This window comes from Acipenser ruthenus, chromosome 20, assembly GCF_902713425.1.
Source record: "Acipenser ruthenus chromosome 20, fAciRut3.2 maternal haplotype, whole genome shotgun sequence".
NCBI lineage: Eukaryota > Metazoa > Chordata > Actinopteri > Acipenseriformes > Acipenseridae > Acipenser > Acipenser ruthenus.
Genome location: NC_081208.1, coordinates 10,041,237 through 10,067,898, shown reverse-complemented (window position 1 = coordinate 10,067,898; position 26,662 = coordinate 10,041,237). Strand labels below are relative to the sequence as shown.

The 26,662-nt window shown below is 42.2% G+C and overlaps 2 protein-coding genes across 2 annotated transcripts in view; both read left to right on the top strand.

Moving 5' to 3' along the window:
- LOC117425708 (arf-GAP with coiled-coil, ANK repeat and PH domain-containing protein 3) overlaps positions 1–22,579 on the top strand; it is a 185,592-nt gene extending 163,013 nt beyond the window's left edge. Inside the window, exons 15-25 of the mRNA XM_058993464.1 lie at positions 1,954–2,162; positions 5,577–5,646; positions 5,738–5,832; positions 6,442–6,656; positions 8,155–8,253; positions 8,747–8,839; positions 10,499–10,719; positions 11,274–11,383; positions 11,858–11,968; positions 12,944–13,005; positions 20,968–22,579. Coding sequence (XP_058849447.1) covers positions 1,954–2,162; positions 5,577–5,646; positions 5,738–5,832; positions 6,442–6,656; positions 8,155–8,253; positions 8,747–8,839; positions 10,499–10,719; positions 11,274–11,383; positions 11,858–11,968; positions 12,944–13,005; positions 20,968–21,152 — 1,470 coding nt within the window. The 3' untranslated portion in view covers positions 21,153–22,579. The remainder of the gene's footprint in view (positions 1–1,953; positions 2,163–5,576; positions 5,647–5,737; positions 5,833–6,441; positions 6,657–8,154; positions 8,254–8,746; positions 8,840–10,498; positions 10,720–11,273; positions 11,384–11,857; positions 11,969–12,943; positions 13,006–20,967) is intronic.
- A 2,506-nt stretch (positions 22,580–25,085) lies between these two features.
- Positions 25,086–26,662, top strand: part of LOC117970490 (uncharacterized) — an 11,830-nt gene continuing 10,253 nt past the window's right edge. The window contains exon 1 of the mRNA XM_058993462.1: positions 25,086–25,233. The gene's annotated coding sequence lies outside the window, so the exon portion shown is untranslated. The remainder of the gene's footprint in view (positions 25,234–26,662) is intronic.

The following is a 26,662-nucleotide window of genomic DNA, read 5'->3' as shown; positions in this document are numbered from 1 at the left end:
TGACAGAGAGAGGGCTTGTTATTGATGTATTGCTTTATCACAAAACCACCATAGCATTGTGTAAACTGGCTTTCTGTGCTTGAGGCCCAGGACTGCATGCCAGGCAGGTGGGTTCAGGGCAGGGTGGAGGGTCCTGGTGTTACTAACATGTCTATGGCAGGCAAGTGGAAGTGAAGAGCAGCTCCTGAACTCATACGGCTGGTTTCAAAGACCTGGATTAGCATTCATCTTGGGCACTTTACCTACAGTAGCATTAGATGGTGCTAATCAGGGTCTGTGGAACCAGCCAATGATCAAAGCACATTGAAGACTTATAAAAATAAAAATGAAATATTTAAGTAATTACAATAAGAGCGGCTAGAATGACAGCAAACATCATATAAAGCGTGCAGTAAAATAAATTAATTTGAAGATGCTTTAATAGATATAGTAGTACATGCTTCATGTTTTAGTACGAAACAAAAGGTAAATATACCAGTTGCAAGGTTTTTAAATTCTGTATACTGTGCCCCTGCCTGTCTTATCTGACACTCGCTGATTTGGCCGTTGTACACTATTGATTGCTTTGGGAGGTCTGAATGATTTATGGCGCTGAATGCAGTGATGGATGCCTTTTCAGGGTCAAAGCCTAAAGCAAATGTTTGAATAACTAACCAAGCTAATGGCTTACAAAATTGCTTCCACTGTTCTGGAAAGCTCTCTCAGCTAGTGTAATCAAAGCAGTCCAGTGGAATAAAACCTAAGGCATGTGGGGAAAAATCCTAACTGTAAACCATTCTAGTTTGTAAGAACATGTTATTAAGCATTTGAATACTTGAATCGGTTGACTAGTCGCCACTTTAATGAAATATATTAATAAACCATGTATTTGATCATGTCTAGTGCTCTATTTGTTAACTAGTGTTTTGTAATACTTTGCTGTTTGTGAAACCTGAAACCGCGTGCTTCACAATCACTTCATAAGCATGTGACGGGCGACTAGTCAACTACCCGTTTCTGAGTGCGGCTGTCATTGTTCTATTCGACTGCCCGTTTCTGAGGACGGCTGTCATTGTTCTATTCGACTACCCGTTTCTGAGGGCGGCTGTCATTCTTCTATTCGACTACCCGTTTCTGAGGACGGCTGTCATTGTTCTATTCGACTTCCCGTTTCTGAGGACGGCTGTTGTTGTTCTATTCGACTACCCGTTTCTGAGGGTGGCTGTCATTGTTCTAGTCGACTACCCGTTTCTGAGGGCGGCTGTCATTGTTCTATTCGACTACCCGTTTCTGAGGGTGGCTGTCATTGTTCTAGTCGACTACCCGTTTCTGAGGGCGGCTGTCATTGTTCTATTCGACTACCCGTTTCTGAGGGCGGCTGTCATTGTTCTATTCGACTACCCGTTTCTGAGGGTGGCTGTCATTGTTCTAGTCGACTACCCGTTTCTGAGGGCGGCTGTCATTGTTCTATTCGACTACCCGTTTCTGAGGGTGGCTGTCATTGTTCTAGTCGACTACCCGTTTCTGAGGGCGGCTGTCATTGTTCTAGTCAACTACCCGTTTCTGAGGGCGGCTGTCATTGTTCTATTCGACTGCCCGTTTCTGAGGACGGCTGTCATTGTTCTATTCGACTACCCGTTTCTGAGGGTGGCTGTCATTGTTCTAGTCGACTACCCGTTTCTGAGGGCGGCTGTCATTGTTCTATTCGACTACCCGTTTCTGAGGGCGACTGTCATTGTTCTATTCGACTAGTCGACTAGTGCTACCACTACTGCTACTATCTCCTACATTTCAGCTGGAGACTTCTCCTCACAATCTTGGACCATATTAATGACACTGACCACTCGATTTCAGACAGTGCCTGTCCAATCTGTATTTTATGATTACAGTAGAAATGAACCCATTCGTTAGATGATGCTAGCTGGGATATGTCAGGTTGCTCTGGTAGTTCTCATTGTGATCTGTGTCTCACAGAAGCTGGACCGCACCGCTTCCCCCTCCACCAGCAGCATCGACTCTGCCAGCGACTCGCGAGACCGCAGCCTCAAAGGGGAGAGCATCCTGCAGCGCGTCCAGTCCATCCCGGGGAACGAGGTGTGCTGTGACTGTGGCCAGGCAGACCCCCGCTGGGCCAGCATCAACCTGGGCATCCTGCTGTGCATCGAGTGCTCGGGCATCCACAGGTACACACCTCACTGGCAACCTCAGCCACTTCACTCACTCTCCCAGCCACATCACTCATTACCCCAGCCACTTCACTCACTATCCCAGCCACCTTACTCACTACCCCAGCCACATCACTCACTCTCCCAGCCACATCACTCACTCTCCCAGCCACTTCACTCACTCTCCCAGCCACATCACTCACTATCACAACCACTTCACTCACTATCCCAGCCACTTCACTCACTCTCCCAGCCACTTCACTCATTATCCCAGCCACATCACTCACTATCCCAGCCACTTCACTCACTACCCCAGCCACTTCACTCAGTACCCAGCCACTTCACACACTATCCCAGAAACTTCACTCACTACCCAGCCACTTCACACACTATCCCAGCAACTTCACTCACTACCCAGCCACTTCACTCACTATCGCAGCCACTTCACTCACTATCGCAGCCACATTACTCACTACCCCAGCCACATCACTCACAATCCCAGCCACATCACTCACAATCCCAGCCACTTCATTCACTATCCCAGCCACTTCACTCACTATCCCAGCCACTTCACTCACTATCCCAGCCACTTCGCTCTACCCCCAGCCACTTCACTCACTCTCCCAGCCACTTCACTCACTCTCCCAGCCACATCACTCACTACCCAGCCACTTCACTCACTATCGCAGCCACTTCACTCACTACCCCAGCCACATCACTCACTCTCCCAGCCACTTCATTCACTATCCCAGCCACATCACTCACTCTCCCAGCCACTTCACTCACTATCCCAGCCACTTCACTCACTATCCCAGCCACTTCACTCACTATCCCAGCCACTTCGCTCTACCCCCAGCCACTTCACTCACTCTCCCAGCCACTTCACTCACTCTCCCAGCCACATCACTCACTACCCAGCAACTTCACTCACTACCCAGCCACTTCACTCACTATCGCAGCCACTTCACTCACTATCGCAGCCACATTACTCACTACCCCAGCCACATCACTCACAATCCCAGCCACATCACTCACAATCCCAGCCACTTCATTCACTATCCCAGCCACTTCACTCACTATCCCAGCCACTTCACTCTACCCCCAGCCACTTCACTCACTCTCCCAGCCACTTCACTCACTCTCCCAGCCACTTCACTCACTCTCCCAGCCACATCACTCACTCTCCCAGCCACATCACTCACTCTCCCAGCCACTTCACTCACTATCCCAGCCACATCACTCACTATCGCAGCCACATTACTCACTATCCCAGCCACATCACTCACTCTCCCAGCCACTTCACTTACTCTCCCAGCCACTTCACTTACTCTCCCAGCCACTTCGCTCACTATCCCAGCCACTTCACTCACTATCCCAGCCACTTCACTCTACCCCCAGCCACTTCACTCACTCTCCCAGCCACTTCACTCACTCTCCCAGCCACTTCACTCACTCTCCCAGCCACATCACTCACTACCCAGCCACTTCACTCACTATCGCAGCCACTTCACTCACTCTCCCAGCCACTTCACTCACTCTCCCAGCCACTTCACTCACTCTCCCAGCCACATCACTCACTCTCCCAGCCACTTCACTCACTCTCCCAGCCACTTCACTCACTATCCCAGCAACTTCATTCAGAATCTAACATGAAATACTGCACTACTGTTATGGCTTCCGGGAGACTCTTTGATTACATGATGTTAAATAAAATATCTAATTTATGTTCATATAATTTGTTTTTTGTTTTGGTTTTGTTTAATTATCTCAACCCTAAAATTCTAGGTGATGCTAAACTTTTGGCCATAGCTGTAGTCCTTTCATTTCACTCACCCTGTCCCCCATGAGCTAAGCTTATATAAAGTAGTAGCTAACAAAAACATTTCTTAAATCTGGCCTGTTTTTCATAACAAACAAGTATTTTCATTTTAAACATGATATCTGGTACTACTTTCAAAAATAAAGCATACTGTATGCCCTATTCTAAATAAAAAACGCCCAAATTATTAGAACTGGAGGTGGCCCATCAGTGCTTGTGCAGTTCCTAGTAGCTACTGTAGTTCCTAGAGGATCCCAATGATTCAGCATCAACAACATACTCTGTGGTCTGAGCAATACAAGAGGCTGTACAATTATTTCTGCGTTTTCATCCCGCAAACCTCGACATCCTAAACAAGACGTTAAATATTTACACTTCCTGCTAGCGATGTGCTTAAGAATCCCCCGGCGATAAACAAAAAAGGTATGGCAATACATTCTAATGCATGCTGCTGGTTCAATGCTTGCCCAGATACAGCACAGGGATTTCAGTCACTGCGTAAGTAATTACCATTAACATGACAGTGGAAGCAGCCAGGAGAGTGGACTGGACTGCTAATTAATCAGTTTACCAGACAGGAATCAGAGCTCACTTCCTCCGTGTTTTATAGGCGGTTTGTTCCCATGCACAGAAGATAGGAATTGTAAAAACAATAATGGGAGAGGTGACAGAATTAGAATTCTGTTATGCTGGTCTGCCCTGCCCCCACACAGTATAGTTATATAACTCCAGGTTAGAGACTGTGTGGGCTGGCACCACACTGCCAGGCTGTATACCCTGGACTGAAGTGTGGCTTGGGAATAACAGTCATTTCCACAAGCAGTTTGAAAAAACTAAAAAGAACAAATGCACTCTTCTGCCCTGTTGTTCTCTCTGGTATTTATCAGCCCCTTGCCAGCCCCTCGTGTGCTGCTCTCTTCTGCCCTGTCGTTCTCTCTGGTATTTATCAGCCCCTTGCCAGCCCCTCGTGTGCTGCTCTCTTCTGCCCTGTTGTTCTCTCTGGTATTTATCAGCCCCTTGCCAGCCCCTCGTGTGCTGCTCTCTTCTGCCCTGTTGTTCTCTCTGGTATTTATCAGCCCCTTGCCAGTCCCTCGTGTGCTGCTCTCTTCTGCCCTGTTGTTCTCTCTGGTATTTATCAGCCCCTTGCCAGCCCCTCGTGTGCTGCTCTCTTCTGCCCTGTTGTTCTCTCTGGTATTTATCAGCCCCTTGCCAGTCCCTCGTGTGCTGCTCTCTTCTGCCCTGTTGTTCTCTCTGGTATTTATCAGCCCCTTGCCAGCCCCTCGTGTGCTGCTCTCTTCTGCCCTGTTGTTCTCTCTGGTATTTATCAGCCCCTTGCCAGCCCCTCGTGTGCTGCTCTCTTCTGCCCTGTCGTTCTCTCTGGTATTTATCAGCCCCTTGCCAGCCCCTCGTGTGCTGCTCTCTTCTGCCCTGTCATTCTCTCTGGTATTTGGTAACAGCCCAGTACTGTATGTTATATATTTACAGGTAAAGGGTTAAATGAATCTGTTTAGTGGCCATATATTTATATAAAACATTGTGATATATAATTGATTACCACTCTATTTTATTTTAGATTCTATGTTGTAATATAATATATCATGTTTTTGTTCTAGGAGTTTGGGTGTTCACTGCTCCAAGGTCCGTTCGCTCACTTTAGACTCCTGGGAACCAGAGCTACTGAAGGTAAAGTTCCTCCTATGATATCAAACCTGGTCGATTCACTTTGATGTGCTCGTTGTACAGGATTGAAAACATTTGTCTTTTTCTTCTGCAGCTGATGTGTGAGTTGGGCAACAATATTATGAACCACATTTATGAACCCAGGTACGAAGAGCTTGGCCTCAAGAAGCCGGTGTCTTCCAGTTCAAGGTACATGCTTCCGATTCTTAAAGCAGTGCTAAACGCATAATAACCTTTCATCCATTTTCACTGGATGAAGCCACTTCCTGTGTCACAGATAATATGCCTCCATCCTTGACTGGATTGTGTGGGGGTTAGGAGGGGTCCTATTACCTAAACACAGGAAGTGAATGAATATGACCTGAATTAAAGCTAATATAAAGTCTTTTAAACAGAAAGATTAACAGCAAACCAATAAGGTATGTGCATGCGTTTACAGGTAAATATCCAATAGATTGGTGATTGGTTAGCTTATACAATAATAACCAGAATCTCCCTGGCAAGCTACACAAAGAAGCCATAATGCATTGCTGCCACAAGAAGTTCATTTTGATACCTTTGTGTGCAACACATATCAACAGTGCTGAATTATAAACTTTATTGAAAATAATATTCATGATACTGGTTCGGCTCCAAAGTGAATCGCATTGTAATCGTACAAGCGAATGTATTTATGTCTATAGTTTTATTCTTGTAAATCCGCTAAGAGCAGAGCCACTCAGGGAGCCCATGTTGCAGGGTCCATATTCTGAAGGCCACAGTGCCCCTACTCTCTCTTCTCATCCTGTCACTGTTTAGGCAGGAGAAGGAGGCTTGGATCAAAGCCAAATATGTGGAGAAGAAGTTCCTGAAGAAGATGCCCATTGTAGAGGCTCTGAGGGAAGTGGAGCAGAAATCACGCCGGTGGAGCGTGAAGAAATGCCAGAGACACAACAGCTCCACCAAAGTACCAGCCACACGCAGGAGATACAGACAGGAAGCGGGGAACGCATCCCCAGCAACCCTCGTCTCAGGTACAGTGCAGCTCTGCCAGGGTGGAGCCCAATGTACAGAGCCTGTCAAATCAGGTACAGTGCAGCTCTGCCAGGGTGGAGCCCAGTGTACAGAGCCTGTCAAATCAGGTACAATGCAGCTCTGCCAGGGTGGAGCCCGATGTACAGAGCCTTTCAAATCAGGTACAGTGCAGCTCTGCCAGGGTGGAGCCCAGTGTACAGAGCCTGTCAAATCAGGTACAGTGCAGCTCTGCCAGGGTGGAGCCCGGTGTACAGAGCCTGTCAAATCAGGTACGTGCAGCTCTGCCAGGGTGGAGCCCGGTGTACAGAGCCTGTCAAATCAGGTACAGTGCAGCTCTGCCTTTTTCAATGTCTTCAAGTGTTGGATTGGGCTAAGATGCACTGTGTGTTGTTTTGGGGTGTGGAGCCCTGATTGCTAGATGTGTGATTGATTGATAGATGTTTGCTTTATAGATGTGTGATGTGTAATTTATAGATGTGTGGTTGATAGATGCTCTGCCAGGGTGGAGCCCGGTGTACAGAGCCTGTCAAATCAGGTACAGTGCAGCTCTGCCTTTTTCAATGTCTTCAAGTGTTGGATTGGGCTAAGATGCACTGTGTGTTGTTTTGGGGCGTGGAGCCCTGATTGCTAGATGTGTGATTGATTGATAGATGTTTGCTTTATAGATGTGTGATGTGTAATTTATAGATGTGTGGTTGATAGATGTTGAGTGATAGATGTGTGATGTGTGATTGATAGATGTGTGATGTGTGATTGATAGATGTGTGATTGATAGATGTGTGTTTGATAGATGTGTGTTTGGTCTCTTCCGGGTCACATTGAGCTAATTATCCTCAAATGGGAAATCAAGCTTGCAGAGGTGGGAGTGGCTAGTTATTCACGTACGCAGGAGTGGCAAAGGCAACCGTAGAAAGAGAGGAATAAAATAAAGATGCAAGGGTGGGGCAGGAGGGGATCGTAAGTGGGAAATATTTTCTGGGAGTAAAATAATAATGCAACCATTCCAACATTTAAAGGCATTGAGAAAGTTGCAGTTGAAACGTTTATCATTGCATTTTAATTAATTTTAGTGTTTCTATATTATTATTATTATTATTATTATTATTATTATTATTATTATTATTATTATTATTATTATTATTATTATTATTGTACTTTAAAGTAGCACTTTTTCACACAGTAAAAATAAGAGTAATGAAGCTGGTATAATTAGAAGGAAGAATGCCATTTTAAACACAGATTCCTGTCGGGCTCTGCAGATAATTACAAACCAGGAGCAGACAGACTACACTAGCTTCCCTAAGGTGCTCACAGTAATCCAGCAGCCACAGGCTTGCAGGGTATTTAGCCCACCAGTCGGATTAACATCTCGCTGTCACTGCGGGTGATTAACTGGCACTTTTTGGTGCATGATGATTAGATAGTTATTTTTCTAATTCGCTAACGAGCCTTTCCCTGATTGCATGGTTAATTAACCTTTGTGTTGGTGTCCTGCAGCAGCTGCTCTGGAGAGGAAGTTCCGCAGGGACTCGCTCTTCTGTCCTGATGAACTCGACTCCCTCTTCTCCTACTTCGACACGGGGTCCGGACCACGCAGTGAGTGCACGAACCCTGCTTCTACAGGCATCAGCGACAAGCAAGCCAACATCACATGCACTACCCGTCTCTGAGGGCGACCGTCACTATTCTATTGGACTAGTCGACTATTCAGTGCTACCCCCATGTTTTACCATCTTCATTTTCTCAGTACAGTAGAACCCTGTTAATCTGTGCAGATTGGGACCATCTTGAGCCCGAATTAGTGAAAAACACAGATTAGCAAAAATTGAGTTTACATTAACAAGCTTCATCCTTGTAACCCTTTCAGTAAGGGGATACATTGTTAACAAGCGTTATCCTTATAACCCTTTCTGTAAGGGGATACATTGTTAACATGCTTCATCCTTATAACCCTTTCAGTGAGGAGATACATTGTTAACATGCTTCATCCTTGTAGACACCCCTCCATTCAAGCCCCCTCATTTGATCTGCTGTCCAGCTGGAGGGCTGTATTAAAGAGCCCCTGGTTTGTCCCGTGTTGGTCCTGCAGGTTTGAGCAGTGACAGTGGTCTGGGAGGCAGTACAGATGGCAGCACAGATATCCTGGTCTTCGGTTCAGTGGTTGACAGCGTCACCGAGGAAGGTGAGTGCATTACAGGGGAAATCCAACTTGCTTGTTGGCTATAGAGCCAGGCCTGCTTCACAGAGCTCTGCTAGGTTCCATTACTGGAGTCTATAGGGGCATATATAGTAAGAGTGAAATAAAGAAAGACAGAAATCTGTCCACACTGAATAATGGTAAATGCAGAATACAATAATGATAAAGTGGAATATTATCATGAAAAGGATGAATGTCGTAAAGGCCCACGACTGGCTTTTAGAAAGGAAATGTACCAACAGTGTATGCTTACCTGTAAAAGCAATGCAGGGATGCTCTGTTTGTAGTTGAAAGATGACGAGACCCCAGGTTCTGTGGTTGAACTGGCATTGTAAGAAGAGTTCCATTCAGCACTGGCTGTGTTGTTCTTGGAGGATATCTTCAGATTGCTGAGTCAGGTTCCAAGTACAAAGCTACAAAGAGCTGTAGAAAAGCCTCACGTTGTTATTATCTGCGAAGGCCTATCTATCAGCTGACATAACTGACATTGACATTCAGAGTTTTCCACAAATTCCATTGTTCTAGCTAGCTGTGCACCAGAAACACGTCCGTTCTGACTGGAGTGCCCTTTATAAATGGCTTCAATAATATAGTAATGAGGAGGGTTTGTTACTCAGGGCTTTATTTATTATGATTTCAAAGGTCACCATTTTAGATATATGGAGAAAAATTGAATTTTCTTTTCTAAAGTACATGGTGCTAAGAAAACTTAATATGTGGCTATAATTCCTATATGAAAAATCACACATTATGGTAGAGGTGAATTTGATTTATTTGAAGCTCCGTGCAAACACTTCAATGCTGTGCTTCTGCTGAAGTCCCAGAAGCAGCTCCCGTGGGTCTGAGCTTTCAGTGGGAAGAGCAGCATTCTATATTGTCTATAGGAAATGCTATGAAGAAAATGTCATTAAAAAACAAATACACATGTAATAGAATGTGTACCTCTTTCATATGGAAAAAGTGATAGTAATACACATTAGAGACAATGTACTAGAATTGTTCTGTTAGCTCTATGCCCTTCAATCCCCTTGTCAGTTTATTGTTATGTAAGCGGAAGGGCAGAGCAGTGAGTGCAGTCAGTGCTGTGTTTGCAGAGCAGTGAGTGCACTCGGATGAGTGCTGTGTGTGCAGCGCAGTGAGTGCACTCAGATCAGTGCTGTGTGTGCAGAGCAGTGAGTGCACTCAGATCAGTGCTGTGTGTGCAGAGCAGTGAGTGCACTCGGATCAGTGCTGTGTGTGCAGAGCATTTAGTGCACTCGGATCAGTGCTGTGTGTGCAGAGCAGTGAGTGCACTCGGATCAGTGCTGTGTGTGCAGAGCAGTGAGTGCACTTGGATCAGTGCTGTGTGTGCAGAGCAGTGAGTGCACTTGGATCAGTGCTGTGTGTGCAGAGCAGTGAGTGCACTCAGATCAGTGCTGTGTGTGCAGAGCAGTGAGTGCACTCGGATCAGTGCTGTGTGTGCAGAGCATTTAGTGCACTCGGATCAGTGCTGTGTGTGCAGAGCAGTGAGTGCACTCGGATCAGTGCTGTGTGTGCAGAGCAGTGAGTGCACTTGGATCAGTGCTGTGTGTGCAGAGCAGTGAGTGCACTCGGATCAGTGCTGTGTAGAAAGGGCAGCTACAGGCTTGTATGTGCTGGTTTCAGAATGTGGGGTTTCCGAGGAGTCTAGCGGGGAGGCTGAGATTGAGCAGGAGGCATCGGACACGGAGGACCTGAGGGAGCTGACCCCGGGGATGCTCATTTACAAGGCAGCCCAGGCTCGCAACATGCCAGTCATGGCAGAAGCCTTGGCTCACGGAGCTGACGTCAACTGGATTAACGATGAAGATGAGAACAAGACCCCTCTCATACAAGCGGTTACTGGGGTAAGAACCTGGCACAAAACAAGCTCCGTGACATTCATCTACACAGTGCAATTACCAGCACTGAGGTCATTGAAATCTGAACCAACGTTATGAAAATCAAGCCTCTAACAGGCAGCCCTCTTGGTGTCTATCTGCAAAAACATGTAAAAAGCCATATTTAGTTCTATTTAGTGATTTAAAGGACGTCTGTATTTAAATCCACCAACGTTTAGATCAATTGTACTTCGCAACACTGTTCATTTCAATTCAGAACACATACAGCTTAGTAAGTTTTGTGGATTTATTATATAGTATTTTTAGGCTGATTGATAGATGTTGGGTAATTGTATCAATATTTAGGTATATTTAATAATCTTTTCAGTGGAACGCTGATAAAGACCCTTCTTCAACGCATTATTCCAATAAGTATTTCACATATGGCTCATTTTGAATAATGCAATCACTATTCAGCATGAACACCCCTGTTTTATACAGAACCCTTATGAATGCATCCTCACTATAATGATCTAAAGTTGTGTTTAATGGCCTCCATTGTGTTTGTGGTGGTCCTACAGGGTTCTTTAATAGCCTGCGAGTTCCTTCTGCAGAATGCGGCTGACGTTAACCAAAGAGACATCCGAGGAAGGGGCCCCCTTCACCACGCCACGTATCTGGGACACACTGGGTAAGTCTCCAGGGCGGGTTTGGTTGTGCTGTGGCTGGAGCATCAAACTAAAATCAGATTAGTGGAGTCACAAAAGCACCACTGCTCCTTGTTCTGTAGTGGATGATCTATTGTAATACACACATTTTTGCCTAGATCTGATAAACCTTTATCCAGTTGTGATAAAACTTGGTAAGGACATTGTTTAGTGCAAGCTGTTGAGATTTCTAGTTTCAGCATATGTTATCAACTGTGATAATATGGGTTAAACCATAAATAATGAAGACTTCATTTTTAAATAGAGTCCGTGCAGTGCTGCATCTTTTCAGTAAAGGTTAGACTCTTCAGTTGAACAGCATTACATTTCCATTGCCATAGCTGACAGCTTGTTTGCACATTACAAGCTGCACTGAGCAGCCTGAAGGCGTCAATGCAGATTGTAAGAGAGATCACTGCTGACAATGACTTGCTCACTGGAGCTTTCTTTCCTTGCAGTCAAGTGTGCCTGTTTCTGAAAAGAGGAGCCAATCAGCACGGTGAAGATGCGGATGGGCAGGACCCCCTCAGCATAGCTGTCCAAGCTGCTAACGCAGACATCGTCACCCTGTGAGCAATCTGGCTGAAGCTTCACAGCATTTCAAAAAGAAGTCTCTTTCACTGTCTCTTTGAAGACTTTGAAAAAGAATTCGAGCCTTAACATTTCTCATTTGAAATGATTTTGTGTTTATTTTATAGATTGAAAATGGTGGAAGGGGCCAAGATATTTAGTAACTGTCTTCTTTTAAATAGGATAGATTTGAACAAACAGAATTACCTACAAAGAGCTGTCTGATCTCCTTTACTCTGGAGCACAGAGTTCCCATCTGAAGAGCTGCTCTTTCAATTGCAGTTCGATTATTTATTTTACTGTCCCCTCACCTCTTACTTTATTTATTTTATTTCATTTTTTTACTTTTTACTATAGGGTGTAAGTGCTTTTTAAATGGTATTTTTTTTTACCTGAGTTCAATTGGCTGCCACAGCCATGCATAGGCTAGATTAGCCAAAGTGTCTTGATATTGATAGCATGGTCTTTATTGATCCACAGGAGCTGACTCCTATGTGACACATGTCTATGGCAGGCAACTAGGATTCCTCAACTCAGGAACTCACAGTTTATATCATAAAATAAAAAAGCACAGTAATGATGAATTTCAGTGAGAGCCACTCAGAACGAAGCACAGTAATGATGAATTGCAGTGAGAGCCACTCAGAACGAAGCACAGTAATGATGAATTGCTCTCTCTCTCTCCTTCCTCTATCTCTCCTTCCTCTATCTCTCTCACTCTCTCTCTCTCTGCCTCCCCTCTCTCCCCCCTCTCTCTCGATGTCGCCCCTCCCACTCTTCCCCTCTCTCTCTCTCCCTCTCTTTCTCTGTCCCTTTCTCACTCTCCCCCCTCTCTGCCCCTCCCTCTCTCTCTCTCTGTTCCCCTCTCACTCTCCCCCCTCTGCTCCCTAACTCTCTCTGTCCCCCCTCTCACTCTCCCCCCATCCTTCTCCCCCTCCCCTCTCTCTCTGTCCTCCCTCTCTTTCTCTCTCTAGGCTGAGGCTGGCTCGGATGAACGAGGAGATGCGGGAGACTGAAGGCCCTTTCGGACAGCCAGGTCAATATCCCAGCAGCAGCCCCACAGAGCAGCAATACAAAAAGTGCATTCAGGAGTTTATCTGTCTTAATATAGACGACTGTTAGGGAAGCAGGTCCTGCCAGCCCTGAGTGGTGCCAATAGTGATATTATTATTCTATTATTGTATAATACTCTATTATTATATAATAATAGTGTAAGTATTTATTGCATTAGAATGGGAAGCATTTAACTATCAGTCTGTGCTTACAAGGTGGTTACTGATGAACATACTGTAGATTGACAGCAGAAAGAGAGCACTTCTGTACTGACCAGTGTGGAATGTATATAGGAGCTAAGAGAAGGGTTTGAGAAAGTTTGAATCTTTTCACTGAATCTACCAGCCACCGTGATTTCAAACCAGCACCAAATCTTTAGCATACATAATGTGTCTTTACTTGAGAGGGATGTCTATTAGCAGCAACATTTCAGTAACACTGAAACTATTTAGAATTAGACAAACATTTCTAAAGAAAGTGTATTTCTTTCTCCTTCATTTTATAAGTGTAAAAGTTCAAATAAGACTGCTTGAAACATGCTCAGTTGTCTCTTTTTAGTTTCACTGTATATCTTGAGTGCTCTAAAGTTGTCTTTTTGAGCAAGTCTGGATGTACCTCAAAATCCAGGAGGCGGGAAACAACTAGAGACCTTCTCAGTGCACCCTGTAAATAGCAGCTCCACACAGTAGCACTACAGTAGGTCCCTGGCCAAGCTGTCCCGTCTGGTGATAGAAGGAATGGTCTTGCTCTCTTTCTGATGTATTGACTGTTAACATTTTAAACAGGTCAGCTTTACCTGAGTTATTGAAAAACCAAAAACCTGTCATCCCTTTACAATGTCGTTTCTACAAGTTCTAAAGAATCTCCTCCTAGCAGCTGATGAGTTCATAAAACTGACACATGAGCTGAGCTAAGATCCGTCCACTGCAGAGCTATAGCCCTTCCCTTATTGAAGCTTACCAAAAGCATTGCAAGGTGTGATAATGCATAGTGAAAGCATGTTAAAGCATATGTAGGAATTGTAAAGAACAACAAGGCATGATAAAATATATTAATAAACAATGCCAAACAGGGTAAACTATGGTAAATGTAGTATAACCACAGGAAAAGCATGGGGGGGGGGGGGGGCTGCAAAGATACTGTGGTAATCTTCTGTAAGGGCTGTCTTTCCATTCAATTCAATGAGCTGCAATGCCAAATCATTCCAAAGTATACTGCTCCCATAAGCAATGAAGTTGGCTGTGGCTCCTAAACAGAAAATCTTTGGGAGGGCATTGGTAACAGCTGCTTTAGGGAGGTCAATGCCAGTGACCTCGTGCGTTGCAATGCTCAATTCTTTAAGGTGCAATACCATATTGATCCAGCAGATGCCACTAGAGAGTGAGAATCTCTTAATCGTAAAGCTGTGTTGCTCCTTGGATTGAAGAAGGGTCGTGAAGTATCAACTAGAAACAACCTGGAAAAACCCTTAGCAAGAATCAGTGCAAAAAGAATTTCAGACAGTGAGCAGATTGTTGTATAAACTAGAGAGTCAGTAACCGTAGTGAAGTATGGAATAGTTATCCGCTTCGGTGAATTGTGAGATGAAACATTGCCCATGTGAGTGTTAGAGAAGCTGGCCACAATGTCCACTGTGCAGTCAGAGGAAGGGCAGAGGATACAAAGAGCTTGGGCTGTGACCGGCTGACCCAAGCATGCTTGTTTTTAAGAGTGTATATATTAGACAAGACCATTTATTTCAAATGTATTTGAATATTATTTAGATTTTATGTATAAAGCAACTTTGTGCACTTTTCCTACCTGCAGTATTGTTTTTGATGTTGTTTTTATTCGATAGTGCTGTTTACGTGTTTTTATTTATACTGATCTGCCCAGAGGACGAGTGCAATAATATACAGATATGCTGTATATTGAAATTCTTTTGTAACATCATAGATGGTATTTTTTTAACTGGACATGTTTTTGTTTTGTAGCGCTGGCATGAAATGTCTCTTTGTTGGGATTTGTTTTAAGACAAGCCAGTTCTTTAACCCTTGCATCACTCGAGACCCAGCATACAAACAAACCGAGGCGTTTAACAATAGGAAGCAAGTGGGGTTTGATAAATGTTGTTGTTGTTGTTGTTATTATTATTATGATGATGATGATGATGATGATGATGATGATGATGATTGTGTCTGGATCCGTTTATCTTCTTCTTTCAGTACTGCATGGGTTGATTTAACCCAGATGTTTCAAAAGCACTAACTTAAGGTTTTCCTTTTCTCTTTTTTTGTATGTTTGAAGTACAATCCTTTAAAAAAATAAGATAATGTGATGCCAAATGTTCATTTTGAAATTGTACATAGCATTGGCTTCAGAATTATCGGTACACGGTTCTGTAGTCTTTGGCCAGAAGGAAACTGCATTGGATTGAATTGAATGTTTAAAACATTGAATACTTACAATATAACAGGTCTGTCAGTGTTGCTATTGGAATTGGGGACACTGTACAGAGTGTGTGAGCCTTTCCAGTAAACGACACCGAAGCTGAACATGAAGCAGGTTATACAGTATCTATCCAGTGCTGCAGAGCATTCGTAAAGTCACTTCCCATTCTAACATGAAGCAGGTTATACAGTATCTATCCAGTGCTGCAGAGCATTCGTAAAGTCACTTCCCATTCTAACATGAAGCAGGTTATACAGTATCTATCCAGTGCTGCAGAGCATTCGTAAAGTCACTTCCCATTCTAACATGAAGCAGGTTATACAGTATCTATCCAGTGCTGCAGAGCATTCGTAAAGTCACTTCTAACAGCCAAGGCAAAGCGGTCATCAGTATAAAATGCTCCTGACTGCGATGCTGTCGATCTTTGCTGGGGATTCCAGTGGCTCAAGCGGACACCTGCAGGACTAGCCTTTGTCCACTAATTCGCTGTAAAGCTTCTGGGAGTAAAGAGGCAATTGGCTTGGGAGTGGGATCAGAGGACACCCACTGACCTTCCATTCTCCTGAGCTGCTGTTGTGAGGAATTTCTGCAGTGAGGGAGCATAATTAGACATGCAAACCTGCAGAAAAACGGGAGTAAAATAATTGGATGATGGCTGTAAAAAGGGCAGTGAATGGGTGAGGAAACCAAGAAGAAAACCAGATCCGGTCAAAAGAAGGGTCTTTTGAAAGTTTACTTTTAAGTTTCTAGATCCCTCAGATAACCCTTTGAAGATTTTCCATTAGGGTCGGATATGCTTTTATTCATGACTATTCTGTTTCAGACAAGACCAAATGAAACATTTAATAGGCGAGCATATTCTAAAATGGTCTCTTTGCAGAAGTCATTATGGGTAAATAATGAGACCCATTAAAAAAGATTCCCTGTACCTGCATGGCACACTTGCGTCTTCTACATTGTTCTCCTATTTACTACTCTATATTAATCCACCATTTGTGGTTTTAACTATTTAATATGAATGTTTTTATAGGCATTTTTTTAAAATTCCAGTCGTTTAAAAGAGAGAAATGATGAATCAAGTTGAACTCAAATGGAGCACATACTTGTTAAAGCAGCTGATGTAGAAGTAAGAAACAATGTGCTCTATTTCGGGTTACAGTCAAGCCTACAAAAAGATGGTTGTTATCTACAGTGCATGATATTACATGTCTTGGGGCAGTTTTAATTTTACTACAAAACAAAAAAAGGTTACTTTCTGCCAAAGACTGAACCGCAGTGGTATTAAATGTCTGCAAGCAAAAAAAAAAAAAAAAAAAAACACACACACACAATTGTAAAGTAACTTTATCTTAGAAAGTCAGAGAGAAAACTAAAGAAACTTATTAGGAAGCTTATAGATTCAACAGCCTTTATCACCTCCTCAGATATATATGGTAACACTGAATATTTTACAGGGGTCTTCAAAACTGGCTCCGAAACACATCAGCTGTAGAATATATACAAATAGGAACTGCCATTGCTGTAATGGCATGAGCTTATATTTCACAGATGTTAAATATACAAACATTGAAATACCAGCTGACAGTCTGATTGATATTGTCTAGTTTGTAATCTTAATTTCATTAACCATCCTATTCATTTTAAAAAAAGCACTTTGGACAGAATTTGTGTAAAAATGATTCTGAGGCTGTATCTAGGGTTCTGTGTTTCAGGGCTGCTGAATCTATTTACTGTGCAAGTGTCCAAACCCATGCGACAGCTGGACCTCACCAGCAACAGTGTTGAGTGTTGTAAGTTAAAAAGTAGGGTCTGTGTTTAAAATCAGTGGAGAAAACGCTTCTTAGACTTGCTGTAAATATGCTAAAGCATTTGAACTCTTTCGTTGCCTGCTTTTGACATACATCTGTGAAACCCTTCCCTTTATTTTTGCCTATACAGTCTTTACTATTGTTAGAGGACTGAGCATTCTGTAACGTAATATCTCTTTGTACAATTTACACTGTTGCCATGTGTCTGTTTTTTTCCTATTGTCTTTTGAAAACACTGAGAATAAAAAATCTGGATCAACTCCTAACCCCTTTTTTGCTTGTGCATTTTTTCTGATTGATCTAATCTCTTTCAATAACACTTGTGGGTTTTAACATTTGGGCAGCGTTGGCTAACACCATTAACCTCTGGAAGGTGGCTAACACAGTGTATGAGGTGGGCTGGCAATACGCTCTTCTGAATGACTGCTTTTAATGCTGGGGACAGGCTCCACTTGAATTAATTTAAACACAGAACGACAGAATGCAGCAGAGTGCTTTATTAGTCACCCTGTTTTAAAGGAGTTTGAAAAGGTGTGTCTCTGTCAGTAATATCCTTCCAAGCTATTTAAATATAGGCACCGTTGTGTTCTCCAGGCTACATTCTCAAAGCTACTTATTACAATTATCATTAACCAATTACAGGTTTTAAACAAATAATCAACTGGAGACTACTTACAAGCAATTAAATGTCTTGAGTATTTCTTTATTGGGTGTGTTTGCCCTTTCTGAAATAATTAAGCTAATCGGAATAAATGGCTCTGAGAATCCAGCCCTACATATTGCACATATCTTTTACAGGGTACATATTGAAATACAGTGGTATCTGATGCCATATTGATGAAGGCAACTCACTATACACAGAACAATTGGCTCAAAATAACCCTATTCTAACCAAACTAATATATGAGAACGCACTTGTGCAAGCCATGCACTGGGGACCTGTCATCTACCATATCGACCTCTTTTATCATCGTTCTCCATGCTCTGTTCAGAATGATTCAGTCACACAGGGTGATCAGCACCTATTCTTCTCTGAAGCGGCTGACAGCTGGAGCACTCAGTGTTTTTCTCTTGCATGTTTGCAGAGCGCACCTATTAATATTTTATTAAAATGCTCCGACAGAAACATGAAAGTTACATTTACTACTATATATTAATAGCTGTTGAGTTAGAGCTGCACATGGGATTCCAGATGCGAATTTTAATTAGTAGTTCCTGATTAGAATCACAATAAAAAATAAAACAAATTGTGCTTAATAATGTTGTTTCAATGTTTGGCAGTAAGCTTATAAATGAGCTATAAGTAATACTTACTTAGAATCAAAAAGCATTCTTTGGATTTTTGTATTAAAACAGAATTCAAAATAGATTACAAAAAGATTATTTTGGCATTCAAAAAGGAAAAGTGCTAATTATCTTAAATGTAAAAGATGCAAGATTCTTTCCAAATAATCAATTCTGAAGGTACAAAGATTTGTCCTAGTTTCTTTTACACACAAGACAATGCATTTAAAATATAAAATCAGGAATCGCAGTTGGCTTGTTAAATTACTTTGCAAGATATCTTCAAACATTAAGAAAAAAACACTTACAAATCTATTTAAACAACATCAGACCTCCAGGGCTAATCTGATCATCCTATGTCCTGTCTGCAGGCTGCCTGGGTTTGCTAAATGTTCTGTTTTCTTTTTTTAATTGGGTCTGAGAAGTTTAAATGGTCAGGCACAATGGAGATATAATAACAGTAGTCACTGCCTTCGATACTGTGGTAGCTATGGAGCCCAGAGCAGTACAGCTGAATGTAATGGATGATGCTATGGTTAAGAAACCTTATAAAGTTATTTTTACATTGTATCTGGCTTCACCTCAGTAAATGGCACAATGGAGTAAAAGTAAGGCTGTTGTGAGCTTCACAATGAACATGAACAATTTCAATCAACAGCTTAAATTCATATTGACAATTAAATACCTGATCTGTTGCTTTAATATTTGGCAGCGAAATCCCCCAAGTACTGTATTGATATGTAAAAAGCATTCATTCAGGAATTTTTTTAATAGAACAGAATTTGAAGTTGGTTACAAAAAGATTATTTTGACATTCAAAAGGAAAAATGTTCATTATTTTGAATGAATGTAAAAGAATAGGAATCAAATGCTGGATTCTTTAAAACAAACCTTTTGAAATAACAAAGAAAAGCTCAAAAGCTAAACGCTTGTTCTAATTTGACTTGCTTAGGAGTTTGTATTGATCATCTTAATCAAAATCAAATACAAATGCAACTGTACAGGCATTATGGGGAATGAAAGCCTTGACCATACACCCTTATTATCACTTATTCGCTGTTCAGTCCTGGCACTCCTGACAACAACCTCAAAGCAATTCAGAAATGATAATATCATTGGAATGCAATGAGGATTGCTGTTCAGTCCTGGAACTCCAGACAAGCTCAGAGCAGCTCAGAAATGATAATATCATTGGAATGCAATGAGGATCGCTGTTCAGTCCTGGAACTCCAGACAAGCTCAGAGCAGCTCAGAAATGAGAATATCATTGGAATGCAATGAGGATTGCTGTTCAGTCCTGGAACTCCAGACAAGCTCAGAGCAGTTCAGAAATGATAATATCATTGGAATGCAATGAGGATCGCTGTTCAGTCCCAGCACTCCAGACAAGTTCAGAAATAATAATATCTCAATATGGGAGCAGCAGAGCCACTCAGAGTGATTGCAAACACCATAGAATAGTACGGGGACTGTAACAGAGCCATTCAAATGACATTCAAAACTTCTTATGACAAAAGAAATCCCTGTTTAGTCAAACATGTTTTAATGAACAGGTCTGTAAATACAAACGCCCATGGAATACACAGAAATGATAACAGTGTAAAGAACGAGACTAACCAGTACCATAGAGCTGGGTCTGTCTCTCCTCCTGAACTAGACTAACCAGTACCATAGAGCTGGGTCTGTCTCTCCTCCTGAACTAGACTAACCAGCACCATAGAGCTGGGTCTGTCTCCCCTCATGAACTAGACTAACCAGTACCATAGAGCTGGGTCTGTCTCTCCTCCTGAACTAGACTAACCAGTACCATAGAGCTGGGTCTGTCTCTCCTCCTGAACTAGACTAACCAGTACCATAGAGCTGGGTCTGTCTCTCCTCATGAACTAGACTAACCAGTACCATAGAGCTGGGTCTGTCTCTCCTCATGAACTAGACTAACCAGTACCATAGAGCTGGGTCTGTCTCTCCTCATGAACTAGACTAACCAGTACCATAGAGCTGGGTCTGTCTCTCCTCCTGAACTAGACTAACCAGTACCATAGAGCTGGGTCTGTCTCTCCTCCTGAACTAGACTAACCAGTACCATAGAGCTGGGTCTGTCTCTCCTCATGAACTAGACTAGCCAGTACCATAGAGCTGGGTCTCTCTCCTCATGAACTAGACTAGCCAGTACCATAGAGCTGGGTCTGTCTCTCCTCATGAACAAGACTAACCAGTACCATAGAGCTGGGTCTTTCTCTCCTCATGAACTAGACTAGCCAGTACCATAGAGCTGGGTCTGTCTCTTCTCATGAACTAGACTAACCAGTACCATAGAGCTGGATCTGACTCTTCTCATGAACTAGACTAACAAGTACCATAGAGCTGGGTCTGTCTCTCCTCATGAACTAGACTAACCAACCCTGTTTGTTCTTGTGTTTTAGGAGATGCCACCTACCTTGACATCTTTAGAGAATTCTCTCACATGGCGTCGAACAATCCTGAAAAGCTGAATCGTCGCAGTGTGCATTTCAGCCATTCCTGCAGGAGAGGAAGAGAGCTGGCATCACTGGATCTGCTTCTACTTGAAATGTCTTCACAGCCAGTCAATGAGAACGATGTCAACTAGTGACAGGACAACTCTTCAAACACAAAAGTGACCGTCCTTGGTTTAGTACACCTTGCCTTTGATTACAGCTGATGGTTAAAGTGATTATGGCTAACACAATAATTCCAGAAATCGTTCCCATTTTGCTCTTCCATTCACTACATAAGTTTTAAATGAGCAGTTTTGAAAGAAACACATGGATTTTCATTTTAAAAACATGATATCTGGTACTACAATAGGTTGTGAAAGTTCTAAGTTTCCATGCCTTATTCTCAGGATATCTGTTACACTTCTTGGGTCATTTCACCTCAGCAGTGTCTTCTGGGTGAACGCATGTCAGTCAATAGGGGAAGCTGTCATTAAAGGAATGGGGGCTTGACTTGCAAACAGAGACTTCTTTACCTAAAGTAATACCAGATATTATTTCAAATAAATGTCAATGTAACATGTGTTTCTTTCAAAACTGCACATTTGAGACCTGTATAACGAACAGAAGAGAACAGCAGGTAAGACTCATGGAGTTTCTTTATAGCTGCATAACACTGTAATGGCCAGAACTAGACATTCCACAAGGATGCCACAGGAAGAAGATGTGTCCCTTCGTATGTTTTCTGTTCTATAGGTTCTTATTGTTGTGTAGGTTTGGATTGTATCAGTGGTGTGGGTCCTCTGACCAGCTGCTGGAGGAGGTGCAGGACGTTTCCTCCATGTTTCATCATTGCTTTTCATTTGATTTTATAATGTGTTTTTATAATGTGTTTTATTGCCTAAGCCCTCTATACTCCACCAATAGTTACCCGGTACAAATCAAGGCATAGTGATGCTTAAATAGTGATGCTTAGGCTTCTCATACACTATCCGAAGCGTGTGGAAGAAATGACTGATTCACAGGAAACCTGATTTTCCACCCGTGATTAATTTGGTTGTGTGAATGCGTATTTCCATTGGGTTATATTGTTCAAGGGTTATTTTAATTCTCACAGATGGTCTTAGTCCATCGGGTTCTTATCAAATACACTCACAAAATGAACTACATCTTGAACATTTCACTGCAGCAGCATATTAGTTTGAAACAGACGAATGTAACTGTAGTTTAGAAATGTATTTTTAGTCAAACTGACAGTTTGCAGCTCTTTCTCATTTGATTTTCACACAAGGCTGTTTCAAGCAGTAGATTAAAAGGACAGACAGCTTCAGTCTGGTAACAGACCATGTCCTATTCTTTAATAAAGCATGAATTCCTTTGCATGTTATATATATTTGAATGGTTGACTATACTGGTATAGTCTTCCCAATTTATATATAATAACTCTGTACAAAAATAATTAGAACCATGTATATAAAACCTGTTTAGATGCAAAATGCTAAGTAATATATCACAAAAATGGTATTTTGTAATACAAATATAAAAGAAATATACCTTTGAAAATAAAAGGTATTTTCTGTAAGTATTTTGAAGTGATTCTTTCTTGTCTTATAAGAAGTAGAGACAATGTACGAATGAGAGGCCGTCCAGCCCATCAAAGCTCGTTCGGTTCCTAGTAGCTGATTGATTCAAAACTTTGTCAAGGGTCTGAGTGATTCTGCATCATCAACATGACCAGGTAACCCACTCCATACCCGCTCTACTCCATCTATGAAGAAGGTCCTGGATTCTGTACTGCGCTTAAACTAATGGTTTGGGTACCTATGTCAACTCCTTTGAGATTGTAACGATTTTAATCATGCCTCCCCCCTAATTCTTCTTTGTTCCAGACTCAATTGATTCAGTCCTTCTGCACCACTAACACAGTACTGCTAAGCCAGTTCTCTAGCTGTGTATCCACCTAACACAGTACAGCTAAGCCAGTTCTCTAGCTGTGTATCTCACCACTAACACAGTACTGCTAAGACACTTCTCTAGCTCTGTATTCCACTGTGTGTTGAATGAGATTTAATAAAAACATTTTTTTTATGGAACCAACTGCTGCTTTGAGACAAGCTTGTGACAAAAGCATAGAAAAGCATAAAAATATTTGAATAATGCAGTGAATCCACACAAGTGATGTCCATCTCTTGCTTCTGCATACAAGAATACATCTGTATTTAGAGAACAGCTCCAGGCAATTGCTTTCACCACAGAGTGCTTTGGACCATTGTGTGCCCGGTGGAGTGCAGTGCTGTGTGCATGGCTTTACATTGCATCAGAATAGCCAACGACTTTACATGAAAGTACATGCTGGAAATCAAGTGTATGACTGTTACATTGCTTTGATATTAAGCAGAGTGTGATATTAACCAAAGTGATATTATCAGGAGCTTGTCTCCATTGACTCCCATTTCAATGTGATGATAATAAGCAGAGTGCGATATTAACTGGAGTGATATTAAGTGGATTTGACTTTTAAAACAACAGTACTTGATTTGGATTTGGAATTAAGAATCATACATCTTATATCTTCAAATAATTATATTTAACCAAGATTAAAATAAACAGCAGAGATGACAAGTAAACTCTCCAGTTACGTCTGCTGTAAACCTGGGTGGCCACGTTTGATAAGTGAAATTGAAATGTTTCTGTAATCTCATTCTAAAATCTTACAAAGTCATTGTAAAAGCCCATGGAATCCCCTGCCCCGTGTCTATTTATAAGCGCAGTTGATCAGGTGTGGATTAGAAGAGCAGTCTCCAGGCCAGTCAATCCAACTGCAGCACTGCTGTATTACATTTCCATGGATTGTTAGGAGTCTTTGGAGAAAGTATTATTGGACTTTCTAATGCATTTTCACTGACCAATAAGCTGGTAAATTCACAACATATTGTCATGTACATTCTGTCTGTGTTTGAGAGCATGATGGATCACACTTGGAGTTGAAGGTTTGACCACCATAGGCAAATTCACATTATGCACAGTATGCCATTAAATAATTATTACAATAAAATAATTGTCCACACCATGCACACCTATATAGGTTAGAATGGTATGTTTCAGCAAAGCCTTTATTTTCATTTGAAACCCTGATCTCTGGTATTTCACTAGGTAAAGAAGCCTCTGTTTGATCTCTGATAGTCTTGACATCACACCCATACACTGCCATTATACCCGGACACTGTCATTACACCCAGACACTGCCATTATACCCAGACACTGCCATCACACCCAGACACTGCCATTATACCCGGACACTGCCATTACACCCAGACACTGCCATTATACCCGAACACTGTCATTACACCCATAAACTGCCATTACACCCGGACACTGCCATTATACCCGGACACTGCCATTACACCCAGACACTGCCATTATACCCAGACACTGTCATTACACCCATAAACTGCCATTACACCCGGACACTGCCATTATACCCGGACACTGCCATTACACCCAGACACTGCCATTATACCCGAACACTGTCATTACACCCATAAACTGCCATTACACCCGGACACTGCCATTATACCCGGACACTGCCATTACACCCAGACACTGCCATTATACCCAGACACTGCCATCACACCCAGACACTGCCATTATACCCGGACACTGCCATTATACCCGGACACTGCCATTACACCCAGACACTGCCATTATACCCGAACACTGTCATTACACCCATAAACTGCCATTACACCCGGACACTGCCATTATACCCAAACATTGTCATTACATGTTTAGACATCAAATATCATCAAAAGCCTTTAAACATAATTCTAGCTATATTCACAGAGAATTCAATAAATGCTTCAATTGCCCTCCTTTCTATGAGATTTGAGTGAGAATCTCGATTTGAAGAAATAGTTAACAATCCTGCGAAGATCATTGTTATTTTGAACAATATCTGGGGTCGTCAGTTTTACGTCACAACAAAAGCTGCCTTTTCACGCAGTTCAAACCACTGCCCATGTTTATCAGGGGGTGCGTTTGTAAACTCAATCTGACGCTCTGAAAGAGCGCCCGAGAAATCTCTTCTGAGTGCTTAGGAGCGGGAATTTTCTCTTTAGTTTTCGAACGACCTAAACGGTTTGAAAAGGGAAGTCGCAGCGAGAGCACAAAAGTCGTGGGTATCTCACTGATTGAAAAACACTTTTGGTTATGTTCTACAAGATCTTCAACCTGACAGTGAGTACGAAATGGAAAATGTAATACTGATAGTACTATTATTAACTCTGACCATTATGCAGTTGTGCCGTTTCATGGCTTTTTCTTGGACCGATATAACCGATTTTTGTATTTCTATTTTTTATGTGAGTTTTCAACTCTTAAGTCTAATAATACTGTAATTACTACTGCTGCTCTTCAGTTTGATTTAACTCAGCCATTTTGAAAGTGAACGCTCTGAGAATCCAGCTCTGAAGCTGGAGCGGTCAGAGTGTGCTCCGAAATTCATCTCCTCTGCGTTTTCAAACAACACCACCGAGCACTCCAGGAGTTTACGAACGGTCAGAGTGCGCTCTGACACTCCTGAGATTTAGTTTATAAACGCACCCAGGGTTTGCATTAATGGCTATAGCGATACCTTACACACTACCTTTCACGATTAGCTCAGGCCATGCTAAAACACAATGTCCTTTTGTTAAACTTTGAAAGTCTTTTTCTCCTGGTTTTGACAGCGTTTTTTAACAAGTCCACACGCAGAGTTCTGTGAAGTCCAAGATGGTGGTGCAGCAAACAGAAGCGTAGACAAGGAAGTGATGCACAGCGGGGGTTTTCAAAGTTTTTCACGGTAATCATCGGTTTAAATCCAAACCAGAGGGTGCAGTGTTCCATAGCTTCACCCAATCATGTGAGCAAAATTCAAATTAGCAGCAGTCTCTGCCCAAATACCACTATGATTGGTGAGTTTGAAATTCAGGGTGTTGTTTTATTAGTTAGATTGTCCTCCCCCTGGTACGTATCTCCACTATGATTGGTTAGTTTGAAATACAGGGCGTGTTTTATTAGTTAGATAGCCCCCCCCCCCCCCCCCCTGGTTACATAGCTCCACTATGATTGGTTTGTTTGAAATACAGACTTGGCTTTGTCCCTGCCTCTCAAGGACTAGTGTCTTTTTAAAAGTTTAGGAATTAAAATCTTTAACCTAAAGTTGTAGATTATTTTTTTATTAAAATATAATTTCCATTCATACGTTACAATTTAGCAAAGCGACACGCTGCATATTAAAAATGTTTGAGTGGTTTTGAGTAAGAGGGAGGATTGTGCCTTCTAGTGTACTGTTGGAAACAAACCTGGTTTCTCTACTGTCTCTGTCATGTGTCTTCTGGTCCTGGTTTCTGTACTGTGTTTAAAGTATTGGTTCAATTTAACTATGCCAACTACTTTTAAGACTTTAAAGACTTCAATCATGCCTCCTCTAATTCTTCTTTATTCCAGGCTAAATACCTGTAGATTCAGTTCTTTAGACTATCTTTGTAGCTCATTCCTTTAAGCCCTGGTATTAGTCTGGTTGCTTTTCGTTGGACTCTTTCCAGAGCCACAATGTACTGTTGGTAATGTGGTGACCAGAACTGATCTTACCAGTGATTTATACAGCTCATCATCACCTTTATTT